We start from the raw sequence: 25,910 nt of genomic DNA, 5'->3' as shown, positions 1-25,910 counted from the left end.
ACACCACTGTGAGAGAGTCCGGTGTATTGTAATGTACTGCTGCTGCAAAACAACAAATTTCACCACATAGGCCAGTGATATTAAACTTGATTCTGAGTGTTGTTGTTAACCCAAGCGACACAGTCACTATATGTCTCAACGTACGTGTGAAAAATAAATCTGAATCAATGCATTTATCAAAGGATTCTACATGCTTCCAGTCTAATCCATTAAATTAACTGTAAATGGGAATGGATGTGATAGTGAATACTACCATTCACCAGCAGAGCGAGCTCCTGTTATAAACAGGAGATTTTGCAGATGTTGGAAATCTTGAGCAACATGCACAAAATCTGGTTGCTTTGGGAATGTGGGAATGTTCTAGGTGGGATTGGTGCTGGGGCATTTGCCAGGCCAGTTCACTTGCTTCTGTGATCCTGTGCCGCACACTTAGTTCCAAACTGTGGTGCTTGTGCCTGATTATTTTTGATCAAATCCTTTGCTCAGTTTTGTTGCCTTTTGAAAATATTACCTCAACGATAATCATTCCACAGAATGGATGTAGAGCAGTTCATGCTATTTTGGCAACTTGTATACTCTTTTTAAAGCTTTTAGAAACCAAACATCTCTACCAAAGGAGGTGTAAGGTGCTCCTTCTGTCTATTAGCCTGCAGGTCACCCTTGGGCAAGGTGTAGCATCTACTTGCCCCCCCCGCCCACCCCACCCCACCCCACCCCACCGATCAAGGTCACATGAAGCCAATGGAAGCAGGTGGTGGATGGTCATATGAGCAGCTGGTGCATATCACAAGTCCTGGTTATGCAACCATTGACACCAGGCAGACAATCTCTGAAGAGTATTGATAATGGTTGGGGTCACCCATCTTGTAAAAGCACTGCCCAGAAAAAGGCAATGGTAGAAAAATTTGCCAACAATAATCATGGTTATGGAAGGACTGTGTTCACCCAAGTCATATGCCACAGTACATAATGATGATATTTTGCCAATGATAGCCCTTTTCCTTCCATAGTTTCCTTATCCCAATTGCTTGATGAAGAACAGAAGAGAAATTATAGTGTTGCCACACAGTTCACGTCTTCAGCACTTTGTGTTTGTTACTACTATAGACTGATGACTACGCTGTGTTGAACACAAGAGGAAGAAAGAAGAGGAACAGTTAGCTGATTGATGTTGAGGAGAAAGTGAGATGTTGAAATCTGAAATAAATTATGTAATGGAGTGCTAGTTGCGTGAACATGAATGAGCAGATTAAGGATCAAATTAAAAACAGAATGTTGGAGCACAGTACAGGCTTCTAGGCCCACAATATTGTGGCAACCTTTTAACCTACTCTAAGATCAATCTAACCTTCCCCTTCTCCTTAACCCTCTATTTTTCTTTCATCCATGTGCCTATGTAAGAGATTCTTAAAAGCCCCCTGAGAATTGTTTGTTTGCTTCACTTTTTTTTGAAAGAAATACAATGGAGAATAGGCCCTTCGGACCCTTTAAGCCATGTTGCCTAGCAACCTCCAGTTTAACCCTAGCCTAAATGTAGGACAGTTTACAATACCAGTATGTATATGTCGCCATATATAACCATGAGATTAATTTTCCCACGGGCATACTCAGCAAATCCATATAGTAGCTATAACAGGAACAATGAAAGATCAACCAGAGTACAGAAGACAACAAACTGTGCAAATGCCAATATAAATAAATAGCAATAAATAACAAGAACATGAGACAAAGAATCCTTAAAGTGAGACCGTTGGTTGTAGGGACATTTCAATGATGGGGCAAGTGAGTGTAATTATCCCCTTCTATTTAAGAGTCTAATGGTTAAGGGGTAGAAGTTGTTCTTGAACCTGGTGGCTTGTGGCTCTTGTACCTTCTACCTGATGGCAACAGTGAAAAGAGAGCGTGACCTGGGTGGTAGGGACAGCTTTTCATGCACATGTGCTCAATGGTTGGGAGGGCTTTTCCCTTGATGTACTGGGCCAAATCCACTACTTTTTGTAGGATTTTCCATTCAAAGGCATTGGTGTTTCCATAGCAGACTGTGATGTAGCCAGTCAATATACTCTCCACTACACATCTATAGTTCGTCCAAGTTTTAGGTGTCATGCCAAGACTCTGCAGACTCCTGTGGAAATAGAGGTGTTGCTGTGCTTTCTTCACAGTTGCACTGCGTGCTTATTCCAGGATAGGTCCTCTGAAATAGTAACACCTAGGAATTTGGAGTTGCTAACCCTCTGCACCTCTGAATCTCCTATGAGGACTGGCTACAATCAGTTCCTTGGTCTTGCTGACATTGAGTGAGAGGTTGCTGTAATGACACCACTCAGCCAAATTTTCAGTCTCCCTCCTGAATGCTGATTCATCACCACCTTTGTGGTCTTTCATTGATTTTATTATGGTTCGATTATAGACCTATTGAGTATGCCTGCAGGAGAATGAATCTCAGGGTTGTATATAGTGACATGTATGTACTTTGAACTTTTGAACATTAAACCTTAGAGAAAAGCAGAAGTTAATCATGAGATGGGTTGCTAGGAAGGTGCCTCTGTCCTGAGCTGAGTTTGGGTTGACTAAGCCTTTATTATTTACTAGAGTTTAGAATGAAATAGCTTCTACAAATACCTAGTGTTGGTAGGGTGGAACAAGTTCTTAATGGTGGTCTTAGAGTAGATGGACAGAAAAATGTTTCTTCAGGCCAAAGTCTAGAACTAAAGATATTTTCAAAGGGGTAGACTATTGCTGTTAGTGGCAGATGAACTTCACCAGGTTACGGTAAATCTTTTTGCTGTTGCAGCAATCCATAAAAATGAAAGCAGAACTTGAAATTTGTGTGAGAGCCACAAAATTACTGGGCTCTTCATTTGCAAGGACCACAAGTGCATGAGTCAACGGTAAGGAAGACAAATGCCACGTTAGCATTCATCTTCAGATGTGACGAAAGAGGGTTACAAAAGTACACATAGACAAAGATGTTAACTGTCCTGTGCTATCACAAGTGGGATCAACTGTTGATCTGCCACCTGTCTTCAGGAGAGAGAGATAAGTAAGACAATGGAGCAGCATTTGGAAATGTTAATGAAGAGACGAGAGAGTTTAACGGAAGGAGACACCATTCTGAGTATTGCCAAGACCGGCTCCTTTTGAACCCTGAACTGTTTGAAGTGTGATGGACAGGCGATACCCCAGCAGGAGGATAAAAAGGGGCAGGTTTACTAAGACGACACACACGACACCACGAGGTAACGAAACCCTGGAAGCGGTGCGCCCCCACAAGTCGTTGGGAGTTTTGGAGGTCTGGTCGCGGGACCAGCCAAGGCGCACAGGGTAGAAAGATACGGTCAGTGGGAACCTGGTGTGTGTCCGCCCTTGCCTGGGTGCCGGGTTCACTGCTGAAGAACGATCGTATCTGAAATAGAGGGGTCACAGTCGATGACCTCAGAAGACATCACAAAGGGCTCACCTGAAAGCTAACTGCGAGGAATATCAAAGGTCTGTTGAATCCGATTTGAATATCAGCATTCGCTCTCTCTCCCCCCCAACGGCACGACGGCGATTACTGCGAACTAAACTAAACTGAACTCTGTCACTTGTGATTGAACATTTTACCCCTAGACTGTGATAGAGCTGATTGACCCTATTATCCTAGTTCTGTGTACATGTGTGTTTATTCATTGCTAACCTGTTGCATTTATATCCTTACTATTAGAGTACTGTGTTGCTTATTTCTTTAATAAAACTCTCTTAGTTCCAGTAATCCAGACTCCAACTGAGTGATCCATTTCTGCTGGTTTGGCAACCCAGTTACGGGGTACGTAACATAAGTGGGGTTCTCGTCCGCGATTTCAAACGCTAAATTTGGGACAGGGTAAATTGATTGGGTTAAAAATTCCCGAAAGAAAGAAAAGGCAAACAGCAGAAATGGAGACTGAGGAATTTCTAAAGGCGCCGACCTTGGAGGATGCCAGGAAAGCGGAATTGGCAGCTGTGGCCAAACGGTTGAATCTTGTTAAGGGCAAGTCGACAATGAGGAGAGAGGAGATACACAGAGCTATCGTAGAGCACTATGTATCTAAAGGTGTGTTTCCCCAAGGGGAACTGGAGGTGGTGTCTATGGGAAAACCTGGTGGAGACGCAGTACAGGTGCAGCTTGAAAAACTGAGACTCGAGCACAAGTTCTGGGTACGGCAGCTAGAACACGAAGAGAAGCAGTTAGAATGGCAGGAGAAAGAGAGACAGTTAGAACGGCAAGAGAGAGAGAGGGACAAACAGTTGGAGCGAGAAGAGAGACAGAGGGAAAGGGAATTTGAGCTGGAGAGGTTAAAGATGGCAGAGCAGGGGCCCATGCCGAACCAAGGTGGAGTGTTCCGGGCGACCCAGGAAGTTAGGCTGGTTCCCCCATTTGACGATACCGATGTGGATCGGTACTTCCTCCATTTCAAAAAAGTTGCTGCAAGTCAGGACTGGCCGAGGGATAAGTGGGCTGTTTTGCTTCAGAGTGTACTAAAAGGGAAAGCCCAACAAGCTTACTCGGCTTTGTCCGCGGAAGATGCCCAGAGGTATGAGGTGGTGAAAGAGGCCATCCTCAGGATTTATGAGTTGGTCCCGGAGGCATACCGGCAGAGGTTCCGGAATGCGAGGAAGCAGTGGGACCGCACGTATTTAGAGTTTGCCCATGAGATGCAGACATATTGTGAGCGTTGCTGCGCCTCGAAAGGGGTAGATGGGGATTATGACAGACTGCTACAGCTGATCCTGATTGAGCAGTTTAAAGGTTGTGTCCCTGAAGGTATGAGACCCTACCTAGATGAGAAAGAGGCAGCCACGTTAGCCGCAACTGCTAAGTTAGCGGATGAGTACGCGTTGACGCATAAAATGAAGTTTGCCCCGAGTAAAGGCTACCAGAAGGGTAGTCAGGACGGCGGGGAGAGTGCACCAGAAAAGTCAGAAAATAAGCCGGGGACTAGTGAGAAGGATAAGGTAGACCGGGAGCAGTCCGGTAGGAAGTCTCCTGGGGTCGTATGTTATAATTGTGGGAAAGCCGGACGCTTTACGTCCAGGTGCTTTGCCCCAAAGAAGGAAACGGGAAAAGGAAAAACTGCGATTTTGACTGGCTGTATTGAGCTGGTAAACAAACCGCTAGGAGAGGACAGGTCTGCCAAAGTTCAGGAAGGGCACGAGAGGTTTATCTCGGCCGGATCGGTGTCAGTGAAGGAGGGGTTAAAACCAGTTCCAGTGCGGATCTGGAGAGACACGGGAGCGTGTCAGTCACTAATACTGAAGAGTGTATTAGAGTTTAGCTCAGAGACCCAGACTGGGGAGGTCAGGGTCAAAGGTATTGGGGAAGGGACAGAGTCAGTCCCTTTGCACCAGATACACCTACAAAGCAACTTGGTCTCTGGAATAGTCACAGTCGGGGTGAGGCCCGAATTACCGATGAAAGGCGTGGAAGTCTTGCTCGGTAATGACCTCGCCGGGGGAATTGTGTTCTCGACCGTGAGATTGACAGGTCAGCCTGCCAGCATTGAGGCCCAGCCCATGGACTCAGAGGTTCATCCTGTTTGCGCAGTGACTCGCTGTATGTCCAGAGAGACTGCTGAGATGTTTCTACCAGCCTTGTACGAGGAGGGGGTAGAAAGTGAAAAGAAGGAACGTAATGAAACAGGAGGAAGTGGGGAAATTAAGGTAGATTTATCATTAGAAAAGAAGGACTTTATACAGGCACAGGAGCGAGACGAGGAAACAGATCTCTCTGAAGCAGGATTAAAAAGAGAGCCAGTAGGCTATTGTGTGGAGGAGGGTGTGCTAAGGAAGAAAGGGAGACCAAGTACTGTACCCGCAGATGAGGAATGGGGGATGGTGCCAAAAATTTATGGGGATGAGATTCTTAACCTGGCCCACGAGATATCCCTCGGTGGACATTTTGGGGGGAGGGAAACAGTTGGCGGAATCATGAAAGAGTTTTACACGCTACACAGGAGGAAGGATGTTATTGACTATTGCAGACGTGAGTTAACACAGTTAGAGGCTATTAGCATGTTAGAAGCCCACCACGGTCAGAGAACAGATCTAGCCGGTGATATCATGAAAATTAATGAGGCTAAGATGCCACCTGATAAGGGGAGGACCCATTTTGAAAAGATAGGTGTGATGTCGACCAGATGGGAGATGTCTATTGTGTTGACCCGTTTTGCTGATAAGGTCTCTCACCTAACTTCCGAACAAGGCGGGCCATTGATAAAGCTCAAACAACAGGAATTCTGCAGATGCTGGAAATTCAAGCAACACACATAAAAGTTGCTGGTGAACGCAGCAGGCCAGGCAACATCTCTAGGAAGAGGTACAGTCGACGTTTCAGGCCGAGACCCTTCGTCAGGACTAACTGATGCTGCCTGGCCTGCTGCGTTCACCAGCAACTTTTATGTGTGTTCATTGATAAAGCTAATTAACCGGCACGTGCACGTAGGTCTAGATGTCCCGAGGCGATGCAAAGAGCTGGGACATGGGGCTGTTGTCACATCAGGTCAGCCTAGTGAGCAACACCCCTATAGAATGATTAATTCAGTGACAAACAGGCTAGAGAACACAGAAGTGTATGTTGGCGATGTAGTGGTCTGGAGTAACACATGGGAGGAGCTGTTCAAAAAGCTGTTTGAAGCCAGCCTGGCAGTGACCCTCGCAAAGAGTGAATTCGGCCACGGAAAAGTCACTTATCTGGGATTTGTGGTAGGACAGGGGCAGCTGGCTCCGATGCAAGCTAAGGTACGGGCTATCGCTGAATTCCCCACCCCAACAGACAAGAGAGCCCTGAGAAGGTTCTTGGAGATGGTGGGGTACTATCGGAAGTCTTGCAGAAAAAAAAACAGCTTTGCGGATAGTACCCACTCTCATACTAAGCCCTTGCCAAAGAATGCTAAGTTGGTATGGGATGACCCTTGTTATCTGTGTCTGGGGCAAAAACCACTGAGAAGTGACACTGATCACAATTCATTAGTGTTTACGGCCACTATGAAGTCTGCTAAGTTGGAGCCTGGTTTGAGAGGATTATTAAAATAACACATATAAAAGGAACAGAAAATGTGATTGCTGACTGTCTGTCAAGATGTTGACAACTTAAAGTTCTCTGTAGTAGCCAAATAGCTGATGAAGATGTATATTTGTGTGTATCTAATAATGTATTCATGCTTATAATTTTTACCCCGGTAAAAATCCTTAAAGGGGAGGGGTGTGACGAAAGAGGGTTACAAAAGTACACATAGACTAAGATGTTAACTGTGCTGTGCTAGCACCAGTGGGATCAACAGTTGATCTGCCACCTGTCTTCAGGAGAAAGAGATAAGTAAGACAATGGAGCAGCATTTGGAAATGTTAGTGAAGAGACGAGAGAGTTTAACGGAAGGAGACACCGGTCTGAGTATTGTCAAGACCGGCTCCTTTTGAACCCTGAACTGTTTGAACTGTGATGGACAGGCGATACCCCAGCAGGGGGATAAAAAGGGGCAGGTTCGCTAAGACGACACACACGACACCACGAGGTAACGAGACCCTGGAAGCGGTGCGCCCCCACAAGTCGGTGGAGTTTTGGAGGTCTGGTCGTGGAACCAGCCATAGACGCACAGGGTGGAAAGATACGGTCGGTGGGAACCTGGTGTGTGTCCACCCTTGCCTGGGTGCCGGGTTCACTGCTGACGAACGATCGTATCTGAAATGGAGGGGTCACAGTCGGTGACCTCAGAAGACATTACAAAGGGCTCGCCCGAAAGCTAACTGCGAGGAATATCAAAGGTCTGTTGAATCCGATTTGAATATCAGCATTCGCTCTCTCTCTCCCCCAGTGGCACGACAGCGATTACTGCGAACTGAACTAAACTAAACTGAACTCTGTCACTTGTGATTAAACATTTTACCCCTAGACTGTGATAGAGCTGATTGACCCTATTATCCTAGTTCTGTGTACATGTGTGTTTATTCATTGCTAACCTGTTGCATTTATATCCTTACTATTAGAGTACTGTGTTGCTTATTTCTTTAATAAAACTTTCTTAGTTCCAATAATCCAGACTCCAACTGAGTGATCCATTTCTGCTGGTTTGGCAACCCAGTTACGGGGTACGTAACACAGAAGACTAGAATGTAAAAGCAAGATGTAATGCTGAGACTTTGAGGCATAGGCCAAGTCTCACTTGGAAGACTGTGAGCAGTGTTCGGCCCTTAACTGAGAAGTATGTGCAGACATTGGAGAAGGTTTGTGAGAATTATCCCGGGCCTGTACTCACCAGAATTTAGTAGAATGAGGGGAGGATCTCATTGAAACCTACTGAATATTGGAAGGTCTGGACAGAGTGGATGGGGAGAGGATGTTTTCTGTCGTGGTTGAGTCTTAAGACCAGAGGGCACTGCCTTAGAATAGAGGGACGAACATTTGGAACAGAGATTAGATGGAATTTCTTTAGCCGGAGGCTGGTGAATCTGTGGAATTCGTTGCCTTAACTGGCCATGGAAGCTAAGTTATTTGGTATATATTTAAAGTGGAGGTTAACGGGTCATTGATTAGTAGGGGACTCAAAGGTTGTGGGGTTGGAGGCAAGAGAATGGAGTTGTGAGAAATAATAAGTAAGCCATGGGATGGCAGATTGGGCTTGATAGGTTGAATGGCTTAATTCTACTCCTATGTCTATGCCCAAATGACCTCACCCCCGCCATCCTTATCCTTTTCCTCCCTCCCGCTCCCCTACCACATTCCCACATCCAATCTATCTGTTCTAATGGATTAATTTTGGTAACGTTGCTGCGGATTTTCTGATCTTCAGTGGACAGATGAGCTTGCGTCTTGCAATCACTGGAATGTATGGTGACACTTGCAGGCTGCCCCCAGTACATCCTTGTGTGTGTGGGTTGTTAATGCAAATGATACGTTTCACTCTGTTTCAATGTACTACATGTCAAAAATAAATCTGTACCTGATCTGAATCGAATGTATTCGTCAAAGGATTCTACATGCTTCCCAGTCTAACCCATTAAATTAACTTTACATAGGAATGAATGTGATAGTGAATACTCTCATTCACCAGCAGAGCGAGCTCCTGTTATAAACACAAGATTCTGCAGATGCTAGAAATCTTGAGTAACACACACAAAAGCTCTTGTTATACAGGTAGTTTCACTGGACTTGACTCACTGAATTGTTCCCACAATCTTTTGAATCACTCAAGGACTCTTCGTCTCATGTTTCTGTTAACTATTTACTAATCCTTTTTTTCTCTTTTTGTACTTGCAGAGTTTGTCTTTTGCTGTTTGTTTGTTTTGTTGAGTGCAGTCTTTCACTGATTCTATTGTGTTTCTGGTATTTATTTTGATTGCCTGCAAGAAAATGAATCTCTGGGTTGAATGTAGTGATATATATGTACTTTAATAATAGGTTTACTTTGAACTTGCTTGTGGTGACTGCAGTAGTTAAATTGCCAGATGGGTGATCCAGAGACTGGACTAATACTGAAGTCCATAGTTCAAATCTCACTGCAGCAACTATAAAATTAACTATATTTAACGATCAGTCACTGGTAATGATTGCTATGAAACTACTGGCTGGTGAGATTTATCAATCCTGTCAAGGGAGGAATTATGCTGTCCTTGCCCAGTCTTGTGACTTCAGACTTGCACCAGTCTCGTTGAACTAATACCCTCGTGGTCCTGTGAGCCATTCTGTTCTGGGGTCGTTGCTGCTGACAGCTACATCCGTGACAGACTCCCAACCACAGCTGAACCTACATCCTGTAGTTTAAATGTCTAATATCTCACTGGCCCAGTCTCCTTGTGCAATTACCATACTTGGATTTTTAAGGTGTTAAAATTCTTTTGGAGGAAAGTTCAGAGTAAGTGTGTGTCATTATATACTACCCTGAGATTCATTTTCTTGCAGGCATCACAGTAAATACAAAAAAAACAATAGAATAAATGGAAAAACTGCACACACAGTTAGACAAACAACCAATGTGCAAAAAAGTAACAATACTGAGAGTGTGAGTTATGAAGTCCTTGAAAGTGAGTCTGTAGGTTATGGAATCAGTTCAGCATTGAGTGAAGTTATTCAATATGGTTCTCAATGTTTATTGCATATGTTATGGAAACAGTTAAGTGTTGGGGTGAGTGGAGTTATCCCCTCTGGTTCATGAACCTGATGGTTGAGGGGTGGGAACTGTTCCTGAACCTAGTGGTGTGGGTCCTGAGGCTCCTGTACCTCCTTCCGACTGGCAGCACTGAGAAGAGAGCATGTCCTCAGTGGTGGGGATTCTCGATGATGGATCATTCTGATGATAAATCTGGATGGTGTTGGTGATGGATCTTGATGATAGGACGTGTTGGACGAAGCAAATATCGAGCGACAAACTGTTTCTAGAAATATGAACATTGTTTTTATCTTTTTAACTGTCAGGTGGGCTGATGACTTCAGTGCTGAGGGTTGTCATGGATCAGCAAAACACAAGTTCAATCATCCTTTCCTTCAGGTGAGTGCATGCCAACTGCGTTGCTAACAGCTACCATAACTTGTGCAAAATGTAATTCTGTTCAATCACGGTATACAAACTTGACGTCAAATGATTTGGGTGCAAGACAAAACTAAAGCAACACACAAAAAATGTTGGAGGAACTTGGGTGGTCTGGAAGCATCTGTGGAGAAGAGTAAACAGTTGAAGTTTCAGGCCGTGACCCTTCATTAGGAAAATCTAAATCTTAAATTTCTGTAGTACAGATATAAGCCTTTTGGTCTTTTTTTTTCTCTCTCTTGTCAACTCCATGCCTGTATATACTGATCTCACTTTAATATATTGTTTCTATATCCCTTTGCCTTACTTATTTAAATACCCATCCAAATCTCTGAAGTTCTTAACCATTCTGCAATTATCAAAGCTGCAGAATGTTGCAAACTTAGCTAGCTCCTTCATGGGCACTAACATCCAGGACCGCTTCAAAAGGCAATGCCTCGAAAAGATGGTGTCTGTCGTTACAGACCCCAGTCATTCAGGGCATGCCCTCTTCCCATTGCTTCCATCAAGGAAGAAGGTACAGAAACCTGGAGATACACATCCAATGATTCAGGAACAGCCTCTTCCCTTCTGCCATCAGATTTCTGAATCAACATTGATCACATGAACACTACCTCACTAGTATCTCTTCCAAGATCCTAGCAATCTCCTTCCTTGCTTCCATAACATTTTAAGTCAGGTCTTGGGGATTTCTCTACTTTTGTTTCAAGACCTCGATGAAAGAGGTGTTAATATTGATAAGTTCTAGATATGACTATTCCCTCCCTTGAACTTGCTGGTATGCATTTCTTCACGTAAGTACAGATTAAAAAGTGGTAATTTACAACCTTCACACACAAAACACTGGAGGAACTCAACAAGTCAGGCAGCATCCAGGGAAACAAATGAAAAGTTGATATTTCGGGCCAAGACCCTTCATTAGGGCTGGGAATGAGGTGATAGATGAAGCCAGGCAGATTGGAAAGGTAAAAGGCTGGAGAAGAAGGAATCTGGTAGAAGAGGAGAGTGAACCACATGAGAAAGGGAACCTTGTCCATTTCCTGTGGCTCGTCACATGGATCACCCCATTAATCCTTGAGGTGGACTACTCTTCCAACGTGCCTGTAAGATCTTCTCGGAGTCTCCTTTACCTGCATGGAAATTGTGGCCTTTTTTTTTTTTTTGCCTGCTATTCCTTGTATTTACTTCTACCTTCCTTGTATTGCTAAAGCAACTTGTTTGATCCCAGCTGCTCATGGCTAATGACATATCGCTTCCTTCCTGAACATATCACTTGATAACCAAGGCTTCCTAATCTTGTCACTTTAGCCCTTCACTCTAGCATTTTACTTGCCAGCAATGTTCCCTCTAATTTTTAGTAGTCAGTGTGCGCAAAAATCTTATGTTGTACAAATGTTTTTCCTGTCACAGAAGTATGTGCGCACTGAATGCACACATGGCACAGTTTATGTAGGTTTACAAAATATTTGACATAAAACTGCACAGAATAACAACAAAATAGCATACATATTTAAGTCACTCAGTTATTTTTTCTCTCTCCTGTCTTTAGCATTTGCCCATCCTTTGTAAACTCTATCTAGACTAATAGAACTTCCATCCACACTCAGGTTGGAGGAACAACACCTTATATTCCGTCTGGGTAGCCTCCAACCTGATGGCATGAACATTGACTTCTCAAACTTCCGCTAATGCCCCACCTCCCCCTCGTACCCCATCCGTTATTTATTTTTATATACACATTCTTTTTCTCTCTCTCCTTTTTCTCCCTCTGTCCCTCTCACTATACCCCTTGCCCATCCTCTGGTTTTCTCCCCCCCTGCCCCTTTTCCTTCTCACTGGACCTCCTGTCCCATGATACTCTCATATCCCTTTTGCCTATCACCTGTCCAGCTCTTGGCTCCATCCCTCCCCCTCCTGTCTTCTCCTATCATTTTGGATCTCCCCCTCCCCCTCCCACTTTCAAATCTCTTACTATCTCTTCTTTCAGTTAGTCCTGACGAAGGGTGTCGGCCTGAAACGTCGACTGTACCTCTTCCTAGAGATGCTGCCTGTCCTGCTGTGTTCACCAGCAACTTTGATGTGTGTTGCTTGAAATTCCAACATCTGCAGATTTTTCGTGTTTCCATCCAATTGGTAGCTTTTGATTCTTATTAACATAAATGACACTCACCTAAACGGTTTCTCAGCTTGTTTTTGAGTTGATTTGTTAGGCTAAAACCTCACTCACAGTCTGCACTAGACGCAAGAAAGGTTCCCCCAATGTGCATCAACTGTGCAAGGTTACAAAACTGTTCATTGTGAAGTACAAATGCCACCATTTGAGCAAAGTTTGAAATCAGTTTGGATTTAATTTTTTCTTGCACGGAAAATTTGAAATCATTAAACTGTCTAACTATTACAGTATTTTCAACTAGAAAGTCATGTTATTTTAGACATAGGGCATTAACTTGTTCATCGCCAGATGTGTAGTCACAATCTGCAATTGTGAAGAAATCAAAAGCTGACCATTCTTGTACCTCGTCTTCAGGAAACCTTTCTTCTAAATGAACACAAAGGCTATTTATGAAAGTCAACAGCGAACTTGTATCTACTGTGATGTTTTCTTCATGTTGTTGGCTTACCAAAACTTTAACTTTGTCACTCCATGAAACACTGTCTCCCAGATACTGCTTTCTTATCTTGTTAACTTTGCATTGCGCAAGATGAAGTGAATCAGTCGGTGTCAGGCCACTCTTCTGCAGAATCTTGCACAGAGCAGCCAGCTCATCAAAAACATCACTTCAAACCTGTAAAGCTACGTTGTATGTGAAGTTTATCAACTTCTTGTGACAGTATTTAGCCACAGGGTCATTTGACTGACCTTTTTTAATAAAAACTTAGAAAGCTATCTACAGGATTTGAAACAGATCTTTGTAAACTTTACGATATGAACACTGTCTGCTGTGATGCAGCTGTGCAAACCGGAACAGGAAAGGTTAGTGACGTGCATTGTGGTATTTGAAAAACCGACTAACTAGTTAACAGAAACATTTAGCTAAAAGATTGTTTTCAGTAAGTATACTTATTAATTACTACATTATTTTAGGTAACTAACCTTTTGTGCACACATTAATTTCCTTTGTGCACTGGTTGAAAAATGTGTGTGTGTGCGCACACACGCACAGCTTAGAGGGAACGTAGCTTACCAGATGTCCTTTTATCTGCAAATGGCACCTTCCAGTCAGGTTTTGAGAATTCCTGTCCAATGTTATTGAAATTGACCTTTATCAGTCCCCAGTTTAGGACCTTGATTTTGAGGACTAGCTTTACTTTGTTCCATGTCTGATGTGATAAGACTAGAATTATGGTTGCTGGCTTCTGAAACACATCATCTACTTGCCCAGCCTCAGTTCCTAAGTGGAGTCGCATGTTGACATTTCTCTATGGTTATAAGACATAGGAGCAGAATTTGGCCATTTGGCCCATCGAGTCTGCTCTGCCAGTCCATCGTGGCTGACATATTGTCCCTCTCAACCCCATTCTCCTGCCTTCTTCCCATAACATTTGATGTCCTTGCTCCACTTTTAATGTATCCAGTGACTTGGCCTCCACAGCTGTCTGTGGCAATGAATTCACAGATTCACTACCCTCTGGCTAAATAAATTCTCCCTGTTCTAAAGGGATGTCCTTGTATTCTGAGGCTGTACCCTTTGATCCTCGATTCCCACTCTATAGGAAACATCCAATTGCACTCTATCTCAGCTTTTCAATCTTTGATAGGTTTCAATGCAATTCCCTCCTCCCCCCCCCCCCCACCATGTTCTTCTAAGCCAGGTGTTCTTATCTGGGGTCCATGGACCCCTCGGTTAATAGTAAGGATCCATGGCATAAAAAAGGTTGGGGACCCCTGTTCTAAACTTCAAGTATAGGCCCAGAGTCATCAAATGCTCGTCATACCCAATCTGGAAAAAATCACTAAGCAACTACCATCAACAGATCACTTGCAATACCGGAGGAAACAACACACTGGACCATTGTCACACCACTATCAAGAATGCCTACCGTGCTATTCCACGCCCTCGCTTTGGGAAGTCTGCTCACCTGGCTGTACTTCTACTCCCTGAGTATAGGCAGAGTCTGAAGACTGCAGCACAAGCAGTGAGGACCAAGAAGGTATGGACAAGGGAAGCACAGGAGTGCCTACAGGACTGCTTTGAATCAGTGGACTGGACTGTATTCAGGGATTCATCTTCAAACCTGGATGACTATGCTGCAGTTGTTACCAACTTCATTAAAGCCTGTGTGGATGAGTTTGTGCCCACAAAAACTTACTGTGCATTTCCAAACCAAAAGCCGTGGGTGAACCAGGAGGTACGTCGTCTGCTGAAGGCTAGATCTGTGACATTCAAGTCTGGCACCCCAGGCCTGTACCAGAAAACCAGGTATGATTTGCGGAGGGCTATTTCAAGGGCGAAGTGACAATTTCGAATGAGGTTGGAGGTGACATCGGATGTACGATAACTGACACGGTCTGCTAGACATTACTTCCTACAAAGCGAAACCCAATAGCATGAATGGCAGCGATGCTTCACTACCAGATGAACTCAACACCTTCTATGCACGCTTTGAAAGGGAGAACACAACTACAGCTGTGAAGACCCCTGCTGCACCCGGTGACCCTGTGATCTCCGTCTCAGAGGCCAATGTTAGGCGGTCTTTAAAGAGAGTGAACCCTCACAAGGCAGAAGGTCCTGATGGAGTACCTGGTAAGGCTCTGAAAACCTGTGCCAACCAACTAGCAGGAGCATTCAAGGACATCTTCAACTCTCACTGCTACGGGCGGAAGTTCCCACTTGCTTCAAAAAGGCAACAATTATACCAGTGCCTAAGAATAATAATGTGGGCTGCCTTATTGAATATCACCCAGTAGCACTCACATCGACAGTGATGAAATGCTTTGAGAAGTTGCTCATGACTAGATTGAACTCCTGCCTCAGCAAGGACCTGGATCCATCGCAATTTGCCTATCACCACAATAGGTCAATGGCAGACACAATCTCAATGGCTCTCCACACAGCTTTAGACCACCTGGACAACACAAACACCTACATCAGGATGCTGTTCGTCGACTATAGCTCAGCATTTAATACCATCATTCCCACAATCCTGATTGAGAAATTGCAGAACCTGGGCCTCTGTACCTCCACCTCGACTTCCTAACCGGAAGACCACAATCTGTGCGGATTGGTGATAACATCTCCTCCTCACTGACAATCAACACTGGCACACCTTAGGGGTGTGTGTTTAGCCCACTGTTCTACTCTCTGTATGCACATGACTGTGTGGCTAGGCATAGCTCAAATACCATCTGTAAATTTGCTGACGATTGTTGGTAGAATCTCAGGTGATGATCAGAGAGCGTACAGGAGTGAGATATGCCAACTTGTGGAGTGGTGCTGTAGCAACAACCTGGCACTTAACGTCAGTAAGACGAAAGAGCTGATTGTGGACTTCAGGAAGGGTAAGACGAAGGAACACATACCAATCCTCATAGAGGGATCAGACGTGGAGAGAGTGAGCAGCTTCAAGTTCCTGGGTGTCAAGATCTCTGAGGATCTAACCTGGTCCCAACATATCGATGTAGTCAGAGCATTCTGACAGGATACATCACTGTCTGGTATGTGAGGGTGCTACTGCACAGGACCGAAAGAAGCTACAGAAGGTTGTAAATTTAGTCAACTCCATCTTGGCTACTAGTCTACAAAGTACCTGGGATGTCTTTAGAAAGTGGTGTCTCAGATAGGCAGCGTCCATTATTAAGGACCTCCAGCACCCAGAGCATGCCCTTTTCTCACTGTTACCATCAGGTAGGAGGTACAGAAGCCTGAAGGCACACACTCAGTGATTCAGGAACAGCTTCTTCCCTTCTGCCATCCAATTCCTAAATGGACATAATATCTTTGGACCCTACCTCACTCTTTTTAATATACAGTATTTGTTTTTGCACATTTTTTAATCTATTCAATATATGTAATTGATTTGTTTATTAATATTTTAAGTTTATTTTTATTATATTTTTCTCTCTCTTAGCTTATTTATTGCATTGAACTGCTGCTGCTAAGTTAAATTTCACTTCACATGCTGGTGATAATAAATGTGATTCTGATTCTCATATTATCAGCATATTGCTTCATAAAACTTTGAGCACAACAAATTCTGCCCCATCTAATCCCTTGGCATTAGGGTAAATCCCAATCGATAGCAGGAAAGCTAAAATCACAGATTATTACAACCTGCCCATACCTTCACTTGTGTTATCTTTTCTGGTCTAAAATGGGGGTGGGCCTCATGGTGATTTACCATCAGAAGTCACACCTTTCTTCCTGAAATTCTATGTGCCATTTTGTAAATCAAGAGTTAAATTGGAAAGGGCAAGGCATAACTTCAACTCAACTTTATTTGCCATATACATTTACATCTATAAAACATTACGCTGCAGTGATACAACCTGCAGAAAGTTTGTGCACGTGCAACTTAACGCTTCCGTGTTTTTCTTTGTCTCAGGCAGTGGGAATGTTCCTTGGAGAAGCCTCCTGTTTCGCTGTTTTCTACATAATTTCATGCTATGATTGGCGAAGGGCAGAACCACAAATGGCTCCTGCAAAGAAGTTCAATTCTTTCATTTTCCTGCCGCCTGCCCTGTGTGACATGCTGGCCACTAGCATTATGTACATTGGTGAGTTTACCCAAGTGTTTGACGCATGAAAGTAATAAGCTTCTGAGTGATACAGTGAAACTGTATCAAGCACTTTGAAGAAATATAGAACAGAGAAATCTACAGTACATTACAGGCCCTTCGGCCCGCAATGTTGTGCTGACCATGTAACCTACTCTAGAAACTGCCTCAAATTTTCCTACGGCATCGCCCTCTATGTACCTATTTAAGAGTCTGTTAAAAGACTGTATTGTATCCACCTCTACCACCATTGCTGACAGTGCATTCCACACACCCACCACTCTTTGTGTGGGGGAAAAACTTGCCTCTGACATTCCCCCCTCCGCCCACCTACTTCCAAGCACCTTAAAGTTAGGCTTCCTTTTCAGGCCTGGGAAAAAGTCTCTGGCTATCCACACAATCAATGCCTCTCATCTTGTACACCACTATCAGGTCTCCTCTCATCCTCCGTCGCTCCAAGGAGAAAAGGCCAATTTCACTTAACCTATTCTCAAGAAGCACGCTCTCCAGTCCAGGCAACATCCTTGTAAGTCTCCTCTGCACTGTTTCTGTAGTATCGACATCCGTCCTGTAGTGAGGTGACCAGAACTCAACACAATACTCCAAGTGGGGTCTAACAAGGTGTATAGCTGTAACATTAGGGGGGGGTGATTGATAAGTTCGTGGCCTAAGGTAGAAGGAGTCAATTTTAGAAAACATAGCACATTTATTTTTCATTCTCCCCTAGTGTTGGCACCATGTCCTCGTGGATCTCCTTGGGTGATAAGCCCTTGAGACTGAGGTAGCAGATGACTGCACGAAGGCCGATATCGATTTTCTCAGACAGTGCTTACTTGCAATTTTCAATTATCTGAAACAGAAATACCACAAAAGTTATTAACTTCAAACTTTCTACGTAATCACTCAGAGTTGAACTGCACGTGCATGTAATGAGAGCTGTATAACTCATCTCCTTCTACCTAAGGTGACGAACTTATCAATCACCCCTGCTGTGGACCACTTTCTGGAGGTCTAAGATGCCGACTTCTACAAAGAAGGGATCCACGACAGTTGGACTAAGTGTGTAAATGTAGGAGGGGACTATGTTGAAAAATAAGTGTGCTAGGTTTTCTAAAATTGACTTCTCACTTAGGCCATGAATTTATCAATCACCCCTCCTACCTCGTGGCTCTTGAACTCCCTCCCATGGCTGATGAAAGCCAACACACCATGTACCTTCTAACCAGCACTGTCAACCTGCATATCAGCTTTGAGTGTCCTATGGACACGGAGCCTCAAGACCTCTCTGATCACACTGCCAAGAGTCTTACCATTAGTATTATATTCTGCCTTCAAATTTTACCTGCCAAAATGAAGCGCTTCTCACTGATCTGTATTGAACTTCATCTGCCACTTCTCAGCCAGTTCTGCATCCTATCAATGTCTTGCTACAAACTCTGGCAACCCTCCAGACTACCCACAACACCCCCAACCCTTGTGTCATCAGCAAACTTACTAACCCAGCCTTCTACTTCCTCATCCATGTCATTTATAAAAATCTACGAGAGGAGAGGTCCCAGAACAGATCCCTGCAGAACGCCACTGGTCACCGTTCTTCATGCAGAATACAAACCATCCACAACCACCCTTTTCCTTCTGTGGGCAAGTCAATTTTGGATCCACAAAGCAAGGTCCCCTTGAATCCCATGCCTCATTATCTCTGAATGAGCCTTGCATGGGGAGGGAACCTTATCAAATGCCATACTGAAATCTATATACAGTACATCCACTGCTCTACCTTCATCAATGTGTTTTGTTACTTCCTCAAAGAATACAATCAGCCTTGTAAGGCGCGACCTACCCTTGACAAAGCCACGCTGACTATCTCTAATCAGATTGTGTCTCTCCAAATGCTCCTAAATCCTGCCTCTCAGGATCTTCTCCGACAACTTGCCCACCACTGAAGTTAGACTCATTGGTGTATAATTACCTGGGTTATCTCTGCTCCTTTTCTTGAACAAGGGAACAACATTTGAAACCCTCCATTCCTCTGATACTTCTCCTGTCTCGATTGATGATACAGTGATCAATGCCAGAGGTCAGCAATCTCCTCCCTCGCTTCCCACAGTAGCCTGAGGTACATCTCATCCGGTCCTGGCGACTTGATGCTTTTCAAAAGCTCCAGCACATCCTCTTTCTTAATGTCTATATGCTCAAGCGTTTCAGTCCACTGCAAATCATCCCCACAATTGCCAAGGTCTTTTTCCCTGGTGAATATCAAAGCTAAGTATTCATTATGTACCTCCACTACCTCGTCCAACTCCATGCTCATGTTTTCACTATCACTCCTGATTGATCTTATTCTCACATGGCACATCCTCCTGCTCTTCACATACTTGCAGAATACCTTGGCGTTTTCCTTAATCCTGCTAACCAATGCCTTCTCATGGCCCCTTCCAGCTCTCCTAATTTCATTCTTAAGCTTTTTCCTGACAACCTTGTAATTTTCTAGAGCTCTAACTGCATCTAGAGTCTTGAACCTTTTGAGAGCTTTTCTTCCTAACTAAATTTTCTACATTCTTTGTACACCATGGTTCTTTTGCCCTAGCATCCTTTCCCTGCCTCAATGGAACATACTTAAGTAGAATGCCATGCAAATATTCCCTGAACATTTGCCACATTTCTGCCATGCATTTCTCTGAGAACATCTGTTCCCAATTTATGCTCCCAGGTTCCTGCCTAATAGCATCATATTTCCCCCTGCCCCAATTAAATGTTGTTCCTATCCCTCTCCAGTGCTATGGTAAAGTTGATTGAGTTGTGATCACTCCCTCCAAAATGCTCTCCCATTGAGAGATCTGACACCTGACCAGGTTCATTTCCCAGTACCAGATCAAGTACAGCCTCTCCTCTAGTTAGCTTAGAATATAGAAGAACTACAGCACAATACAGACCCTTCGGCCCACAATGCTGTGCCGAACATGTACTTTAGAAACTACCTCGGATTACCCATAGCCATCTATTTTTCTAAGCTTCATGTACCTATCCAGAAGTCTCTTAAAAGACCCTATTGTATCCGCTTCCACCACCATCGCCGGCAGCCCATTCCACGCACTCACCACTCTCTGCATAAAAAAACTTACCCCTGACATCTCCTCTGTACCTACTTCCAAGCACCTTGAAACTGTGCCCTCTAATGCTAGCCATTTCAGCCCTGGGGAAAAGCCTCTGACTGTCCACACGATCAATGCCTCTCATCATCTTATACACCTCTATCAGGTCTCCTCTCATCCTCCGTCGTTCCAAGGAGAAAAGACCAGGTTCACTCAACCAATCCAAACAACATTCTTGTAAATCTCCTTGACACCCTTTCTATAGTTTGCACTTCCTTCCTGTAGTGAGGTTACCAGATCTGAGCACAGTACTCCAAGTGGGGTCTGACCAGGGTCCTATATAGCTGTAACATTACCTCATGGCTCTTAAACTCAGTCCCACAGTTGATGAAGGCCAATGCACCATATGCCTTCTTAACCACAGTCAACGTGTGCAGCAGCTTTGAGTGTCCTATGGAGTCAGACCCCAAGATCCCTCTGTTCCTCCACACTGCCAACAGTCTCACCATTAATACTATATCCTGCCATGCCTACCAAAATGAACCACCTCACACTTATCTGGGTTGCACTCCATCTGCCACTTCTCAGCACAGTTTTGCATCCTATCAATGTCCCGCTGCAACCTCTGACAGCCCTCCTCACTATCCACAACACCCCCAACCTTTGTGTCATCAGCAAATTTACTAACCCATCCCTCCATTTCCTCATCCAGGTCATTTATCAAAATAACAAAGAGTAAGGGTCCCAGAACAGATCCCTGAGGCACACCACTGGTCACAGATGTCCATGCAGAATATGACCCATCTACAACCACTCTTTGCCTTCTGTGGGCAAGCCAGCTCTGGATCCACAAAGCAATGTCCCCTTGGATCCCATGCCTCCTTACTTTCTCAATAAGCCTTGCATGGGGTGTCTTATCAAATGCTTTGCTGAAATCCATATACACTAAATCTACTGCTATACCTTCATCAATTTGTTTAGTCACATCCTCAAAAAATTCAATCAGGTTCGTAAGGCACAACCTGCCTTTGACAAAGCCATGCTGACTATTCCTAATCATATTATGCCTCTCCAAACGTTCATAAATCCTGCCTCTCAGGATCTTCTCCATCAACCACTGAAGTAAGACTCACTGGTCGATAATTTCCTGGGCTATCTCTGCTCCCTTTCTTGAATAAGGGAACAACATTTGCAACCCTCCAATCCTCTGGAACCTCCCCTGTCCCGACTGATGATGGAAAGATCATTGTCAGAGACTCAGCAATCTCCTCCCTCGCCTCCCATAGTAGCCTGGGGTACATCTCTTCCCGTCCGGGAGACTTATCCAACTTGATGCTTTCCAAAAGCTCCAGCACATCCTCTTTCTTAATCTCTACATGCTCAAGCTTTTCAGTCTGCTGCAAGTCATCACTACAATCACCAAGATCCTTTTCCGTAGTGAATACTGTGCAAAGTATTCATTAAGTACCTCGGGTACCTCCTCTGGTTCTGTACACACTTTTCCACTGTCACACTTGCTCTTCACATACTTGTAGAATGCCTTGGGGTTTTCTTTAATCCTGCTTGCCAAGGCCTTCTCATGGCCTCTTCTGGCTCTCTTAATTTCATTCTTTAGCTCCTTCCTGCTAGCTTTATAATCTTCTAGATCTCTATCATTACCTAGTTTTTTTTTAACCTTTCGTATGCTTTTCTTTTCTTCTTGACTAGATTTTCAGCAGCCTTTGTACACCATGGTTCCTGTACCCTACCATCTTTTCCCTGTCTCATTGGAACATACCTATACCACACAAATATCCCCTGAACACTTGCCACATTTCTGCCGTACATTTTCCTGAGAACATCTGCTCCCAATTTATGCTTCCAAGTTCCTGCCTGATAGCCTTATATTTCCCCTTACTCCAATTAAATGCTTTCCTAACTTGTCTGTTCCTATCCCTCTCCGATGCTATGGTAAAGGAGATAGAATTGAGATCACTGTCTCCAAAATGTTTTCTCACTGAGAGCTCTGATGCCTGACCAGGTTCATTTCCCAATTCCAGATCAAGTACAGCCTCTCCTCTTGTAGGCTTATCTACATATCGTGCAAAGAAATCTTCCTGAACACACTTAACTAGCTCCAGCCCATCCAAATGCCTTGCTCTAAGGAGATGCCAGTCAATATTAGGAAAGTTTAACATCTCCCACCGTGACAACCCTATTATCATTGCACCGTTCCAGAATCTGCCTCCCTACCTGCTCCTTGATGTCTCTGTTACTGTTGGGGGACTCTATAGGAAGACCCCCCAGTAGAGTTACTGCACCCTTCCTGTTTCTGACTTTCAACCACAATGACTTAGCAGACAACAATTCGGTGACTTCCTCCTTATGCAGCCGTGATGCTATCCCTGGCCTCCCTCCACTGGCTGCCAGTGCGGTTCAGAATTTATTTTAAGATCTTCCTGTTTGTTTATAAAGCCCTAAGTGGGCTGCCCCCCCCCCTTGTATTGCATACCTCCTAACCCCTTATTCTACTTCCAGGTCCCTCAGGTCGGCTGACTTGGGGCTCCTGGTTGTCCTGCGATCTAAACTTACTCAGGGGTGACTGCGCTTTTGCCATTGTAGCCCCTAGACTGTGGAACAGCATTCCCCTCCCTATCAGACCTGCCCCCTCCATCGACTCTTTTAAATCTAGGCTCAAAACTTACTTTCATTCACTAGCATTTGAATCCTCCTGATGTGGCTGATTTTTGGCTTGTGCCTAGGCCCTTGTGTTGTTTCTTCTGTGCCGATAAGCTGTTTGCCTTGTTATGTCTGTGTTTCTTGTATTTGTGATTTTAGCTATCTGCTCTGATCTGTACAGCACTTTGGTCAATGTGGGTTATTTCTAAATGTGCTATATAAATAAATTTGACTTGACTGATTAGCAGTGCCACTCCCCCACCTGTTTTGCCTCCCTCCCTGTCCTTTTTGAAACACCTAAAGCCCGCCACACTCAGCAGCCATTCCTGCCCCTGAGATATTCCAAGTCTCTGCAATGACCACAACGTATTGACCCACGGTCTAGGTTCATCCAGCTTGCTTATGAATCAGAATTAGGTTTATTATCACCGGCATGTGTCATAAGATTTGTTAACTTGGCAGCAGCAGTTCAATGCAATACATAATATAGAAGAGAAAATAAATAAGTAAGTAAATCAATTACACTTTATGTGTATTGGAGATTAAAAATCTTCCAAATTGAAAAAGTGAGGTAGTGTTCATGGGTTCAATGTCCATTTAGGAATCGGGTGGCAGAGGGGAAGAAGCTGTTCCTGAATCGCTGAGTGTGTGCCTTCAGGCTTCTGTACCTCCTTCCTGATGGTAACAGTGAGAAAAGGGCATGCCCTGGGTGCTGGAGGTCCTTAATAATGGACGCTGCCTTTCTGAGACACCGCTCCCTGCATTAAAATATACATCTCAAACCATCTGGCTGAGTACATCCTTGTTCTGTCATCTGCCTATCCTTCCTCACAAACTCCCTACAAGCTGTCTCACCGTGAGTGCCAACCGCCCCATCCTTACTGTGCCCCAATTATTGGGATTAGTTTAGTTGGCCATTTGATGACTAATTTATTGGTATGTTGTGGGCCGGATGGCCTGTCCCTGTCCTGTACTGTTCTGTGTTCCATTAAATACAATTTCGCAGCTGTGGAATTTGGTCACTGTATGATCACTAGGTAACAGTGGCTGACGGGTAATTCAGATACCTGGGTAACTGTGTCCGTGTTGTAAGTCTGTTTGGCCCATAGTGTTTTCCACCATTCCATCATTTATTTATTTTCCCCCTCCACCCCATTCTCCTGTTTTCTCCCTGTAACTTTTGACACGCTTTCTAATCAAGAACCTAGCAACCTTTGCCTTAATGTTCAAAGCACATTTATAGGTAGCCGCAAAGCAAAGAAACCCAAAATAACCCTTTTTTTTTAAAAAAAAGACTGTTAAACACACCGAATGTGCAAGGAAAATAAAACAAATTGTGCAGACAATAAAAGTTAGCAAATGGCATTCAGAACAAAAATGAGTTCATAGACACGAAGCCCAGAGCAGCTGGAACAGGACACTGCCTCGGCCTTTTAGTGTACGACTTGACCTTCACAGCATTCTGTGACAGTGCATTCGACAGATTCCCCACCCCCTGGCTAAAGGAATTCCTCCTCAGCTTTGTTCTAAAGGGATCCCCTTGTATTCTGAGGCTGTATCCTCTGGTCTTGGACTCTTTTTCTGCTACCCCAACCCCCTCACATCATAGGAAACATCCTCTCCACATCCACTCTATTGAGGCCTTTCAGAATGTGATTGGTTTGAATCTTTTGAGGCTGTGCCCGCTGGTCCTAGGCATCCCCACTATAGGAGTCTTCCTCTCCACATCCACTCGTCTTGGCCTTTCACATGTACAACCTGTTAACTTGAAATGTTTGTGAAAACTCTGCATTTTGGTCGCCATAGTGCTTTTAATTTGTTTGTCTTGTATGACTGCTTTTTCTTGGTTGTGAATTCACTAAGGCCAATGTATCTTTGTGCACCCCTCTCCAGCTTTAAACTTGACCAGCGCGTCCAGTTTCCAGATGCTTCGAGGAGCTGTGATCATCTTTACTGGGCTGCTGTCTGTTGCCTTCTTGGGCCGCAAGTTAAAGCCCAGCCAGTGGGTAGGAATTCTATTGACCATTTGTGGACTTGTTGTCGTGGGTTTGGCAGACATTCTCAGTAGAGAGGGTGGCCAGGAGCACCGTTTGTCTCAGGTCATAACAGGTAACAACATGCTTTGTATTTCTTTTATCTCTACAAGCAGAATCCTATTAAATAACAAAAACTTCCTTCCTTGGTAATGAATAGTTTTAAGTTGGTTGAGCTCTCCTTTGCTTGGCTATTAACCCAATAAAACTGAAATGGATAAATGCAAGAGGTTCTGCAGATGCTCAATATCTCAAGCAGCACTCTCAAAATACTGGAGGAACTCAGCAGGTGAGGCAGCATCCGCGGAGAGGAATAAATAGTCAACGTTTGGGGCCGAGACCCTTCATCAGACGTGGGGAGGAAGGGGGAGAAAGGCAGAATAATAAAGTCGGGGTTGGGGTTAAGAGAAGTTGCCAGGTGAGGAGGAAGGTTGGGAGGTGGGTGAAGTGGAAACTGGGAGGTGATGGGTGGTAAAAGTAAAGGGCTGAAGGAGATGGGAGAGGACAATGCTGTAGAACTCTAAGTTAGACAGCATCTGTGGAGGGGAATAACAATTGATGCTTTGGGCTGAGACCCTTCAACAGGACTAGAAAGGAAATCTTGCGTATTAATTGGCAGTTTCAGAAGGTTGAAATCTGGAATTTTGCTGTACCCTTTTCAAATAGTTGCCCCCCCCCCCCAGTCCTTCGTTGTATGACTACACCTTAAATTTTAGTATTTTTATTCCAATTCCCATTCTCGTTCCAACATTTCGGTCCATGGCCTCCTGGTGCACGAGGATGAGGCCGTGCTCAGATTGGAGGAGCAACACCTTATTTTGTCTGGGTAGCTTCCAACCTGATGGCATGAACATAGATTTCTCCTTCTGGT

General features: G+C 44.2%; 1 protein-coding gene across 1 annotated transcript in view; it reads left to right on the top strand.

The window, feature by feature from the left end:
• Positions 1 to 25,910, top strand: part of slc35f6 (solute carrier family 35 member F6) — a 72,377-nt gene that overhangs the window by 34,035 nt on the left and 12,432 nt on the right. The window contains exons 2-4 of the mRNA XM_072251651.1: positions 10,430 to 10,502; positions 17,085 to 17,256; positions 24,900 to 25,115. Coding sequence (XP_072107752.1) covers positions 10,430 to 10,502; positions 17,085 to 17,256; positions 24,900 to 25,115 — 461 coding nt within the window. The remainder of the gene's footprint in view (positions 1 to 10,429; positions 10,503 to 17,084; positions 17,257 to 24,899; positions 25,116 to 25,910) is intronic.

The sequence above is a fragment of the Mobula birostris genome, chromosome 2 (assembly GCF_030028105.1).
Source record: "Mobula birostris isolate sMobBir1 chromosome 2, sMobBir1.hap1, whole genome shotgun sequence".
NCBI lineage: Eukaryota > Metazoa > Chordata > Chondrichthyes > Myliobatiformes > Myliobatidae > Mobula > Mobula birostris.
Note: the sequence above shows the minus strand (reverse complement) of the source record. Positions and strands in the feature narration are given on the sequence as shown.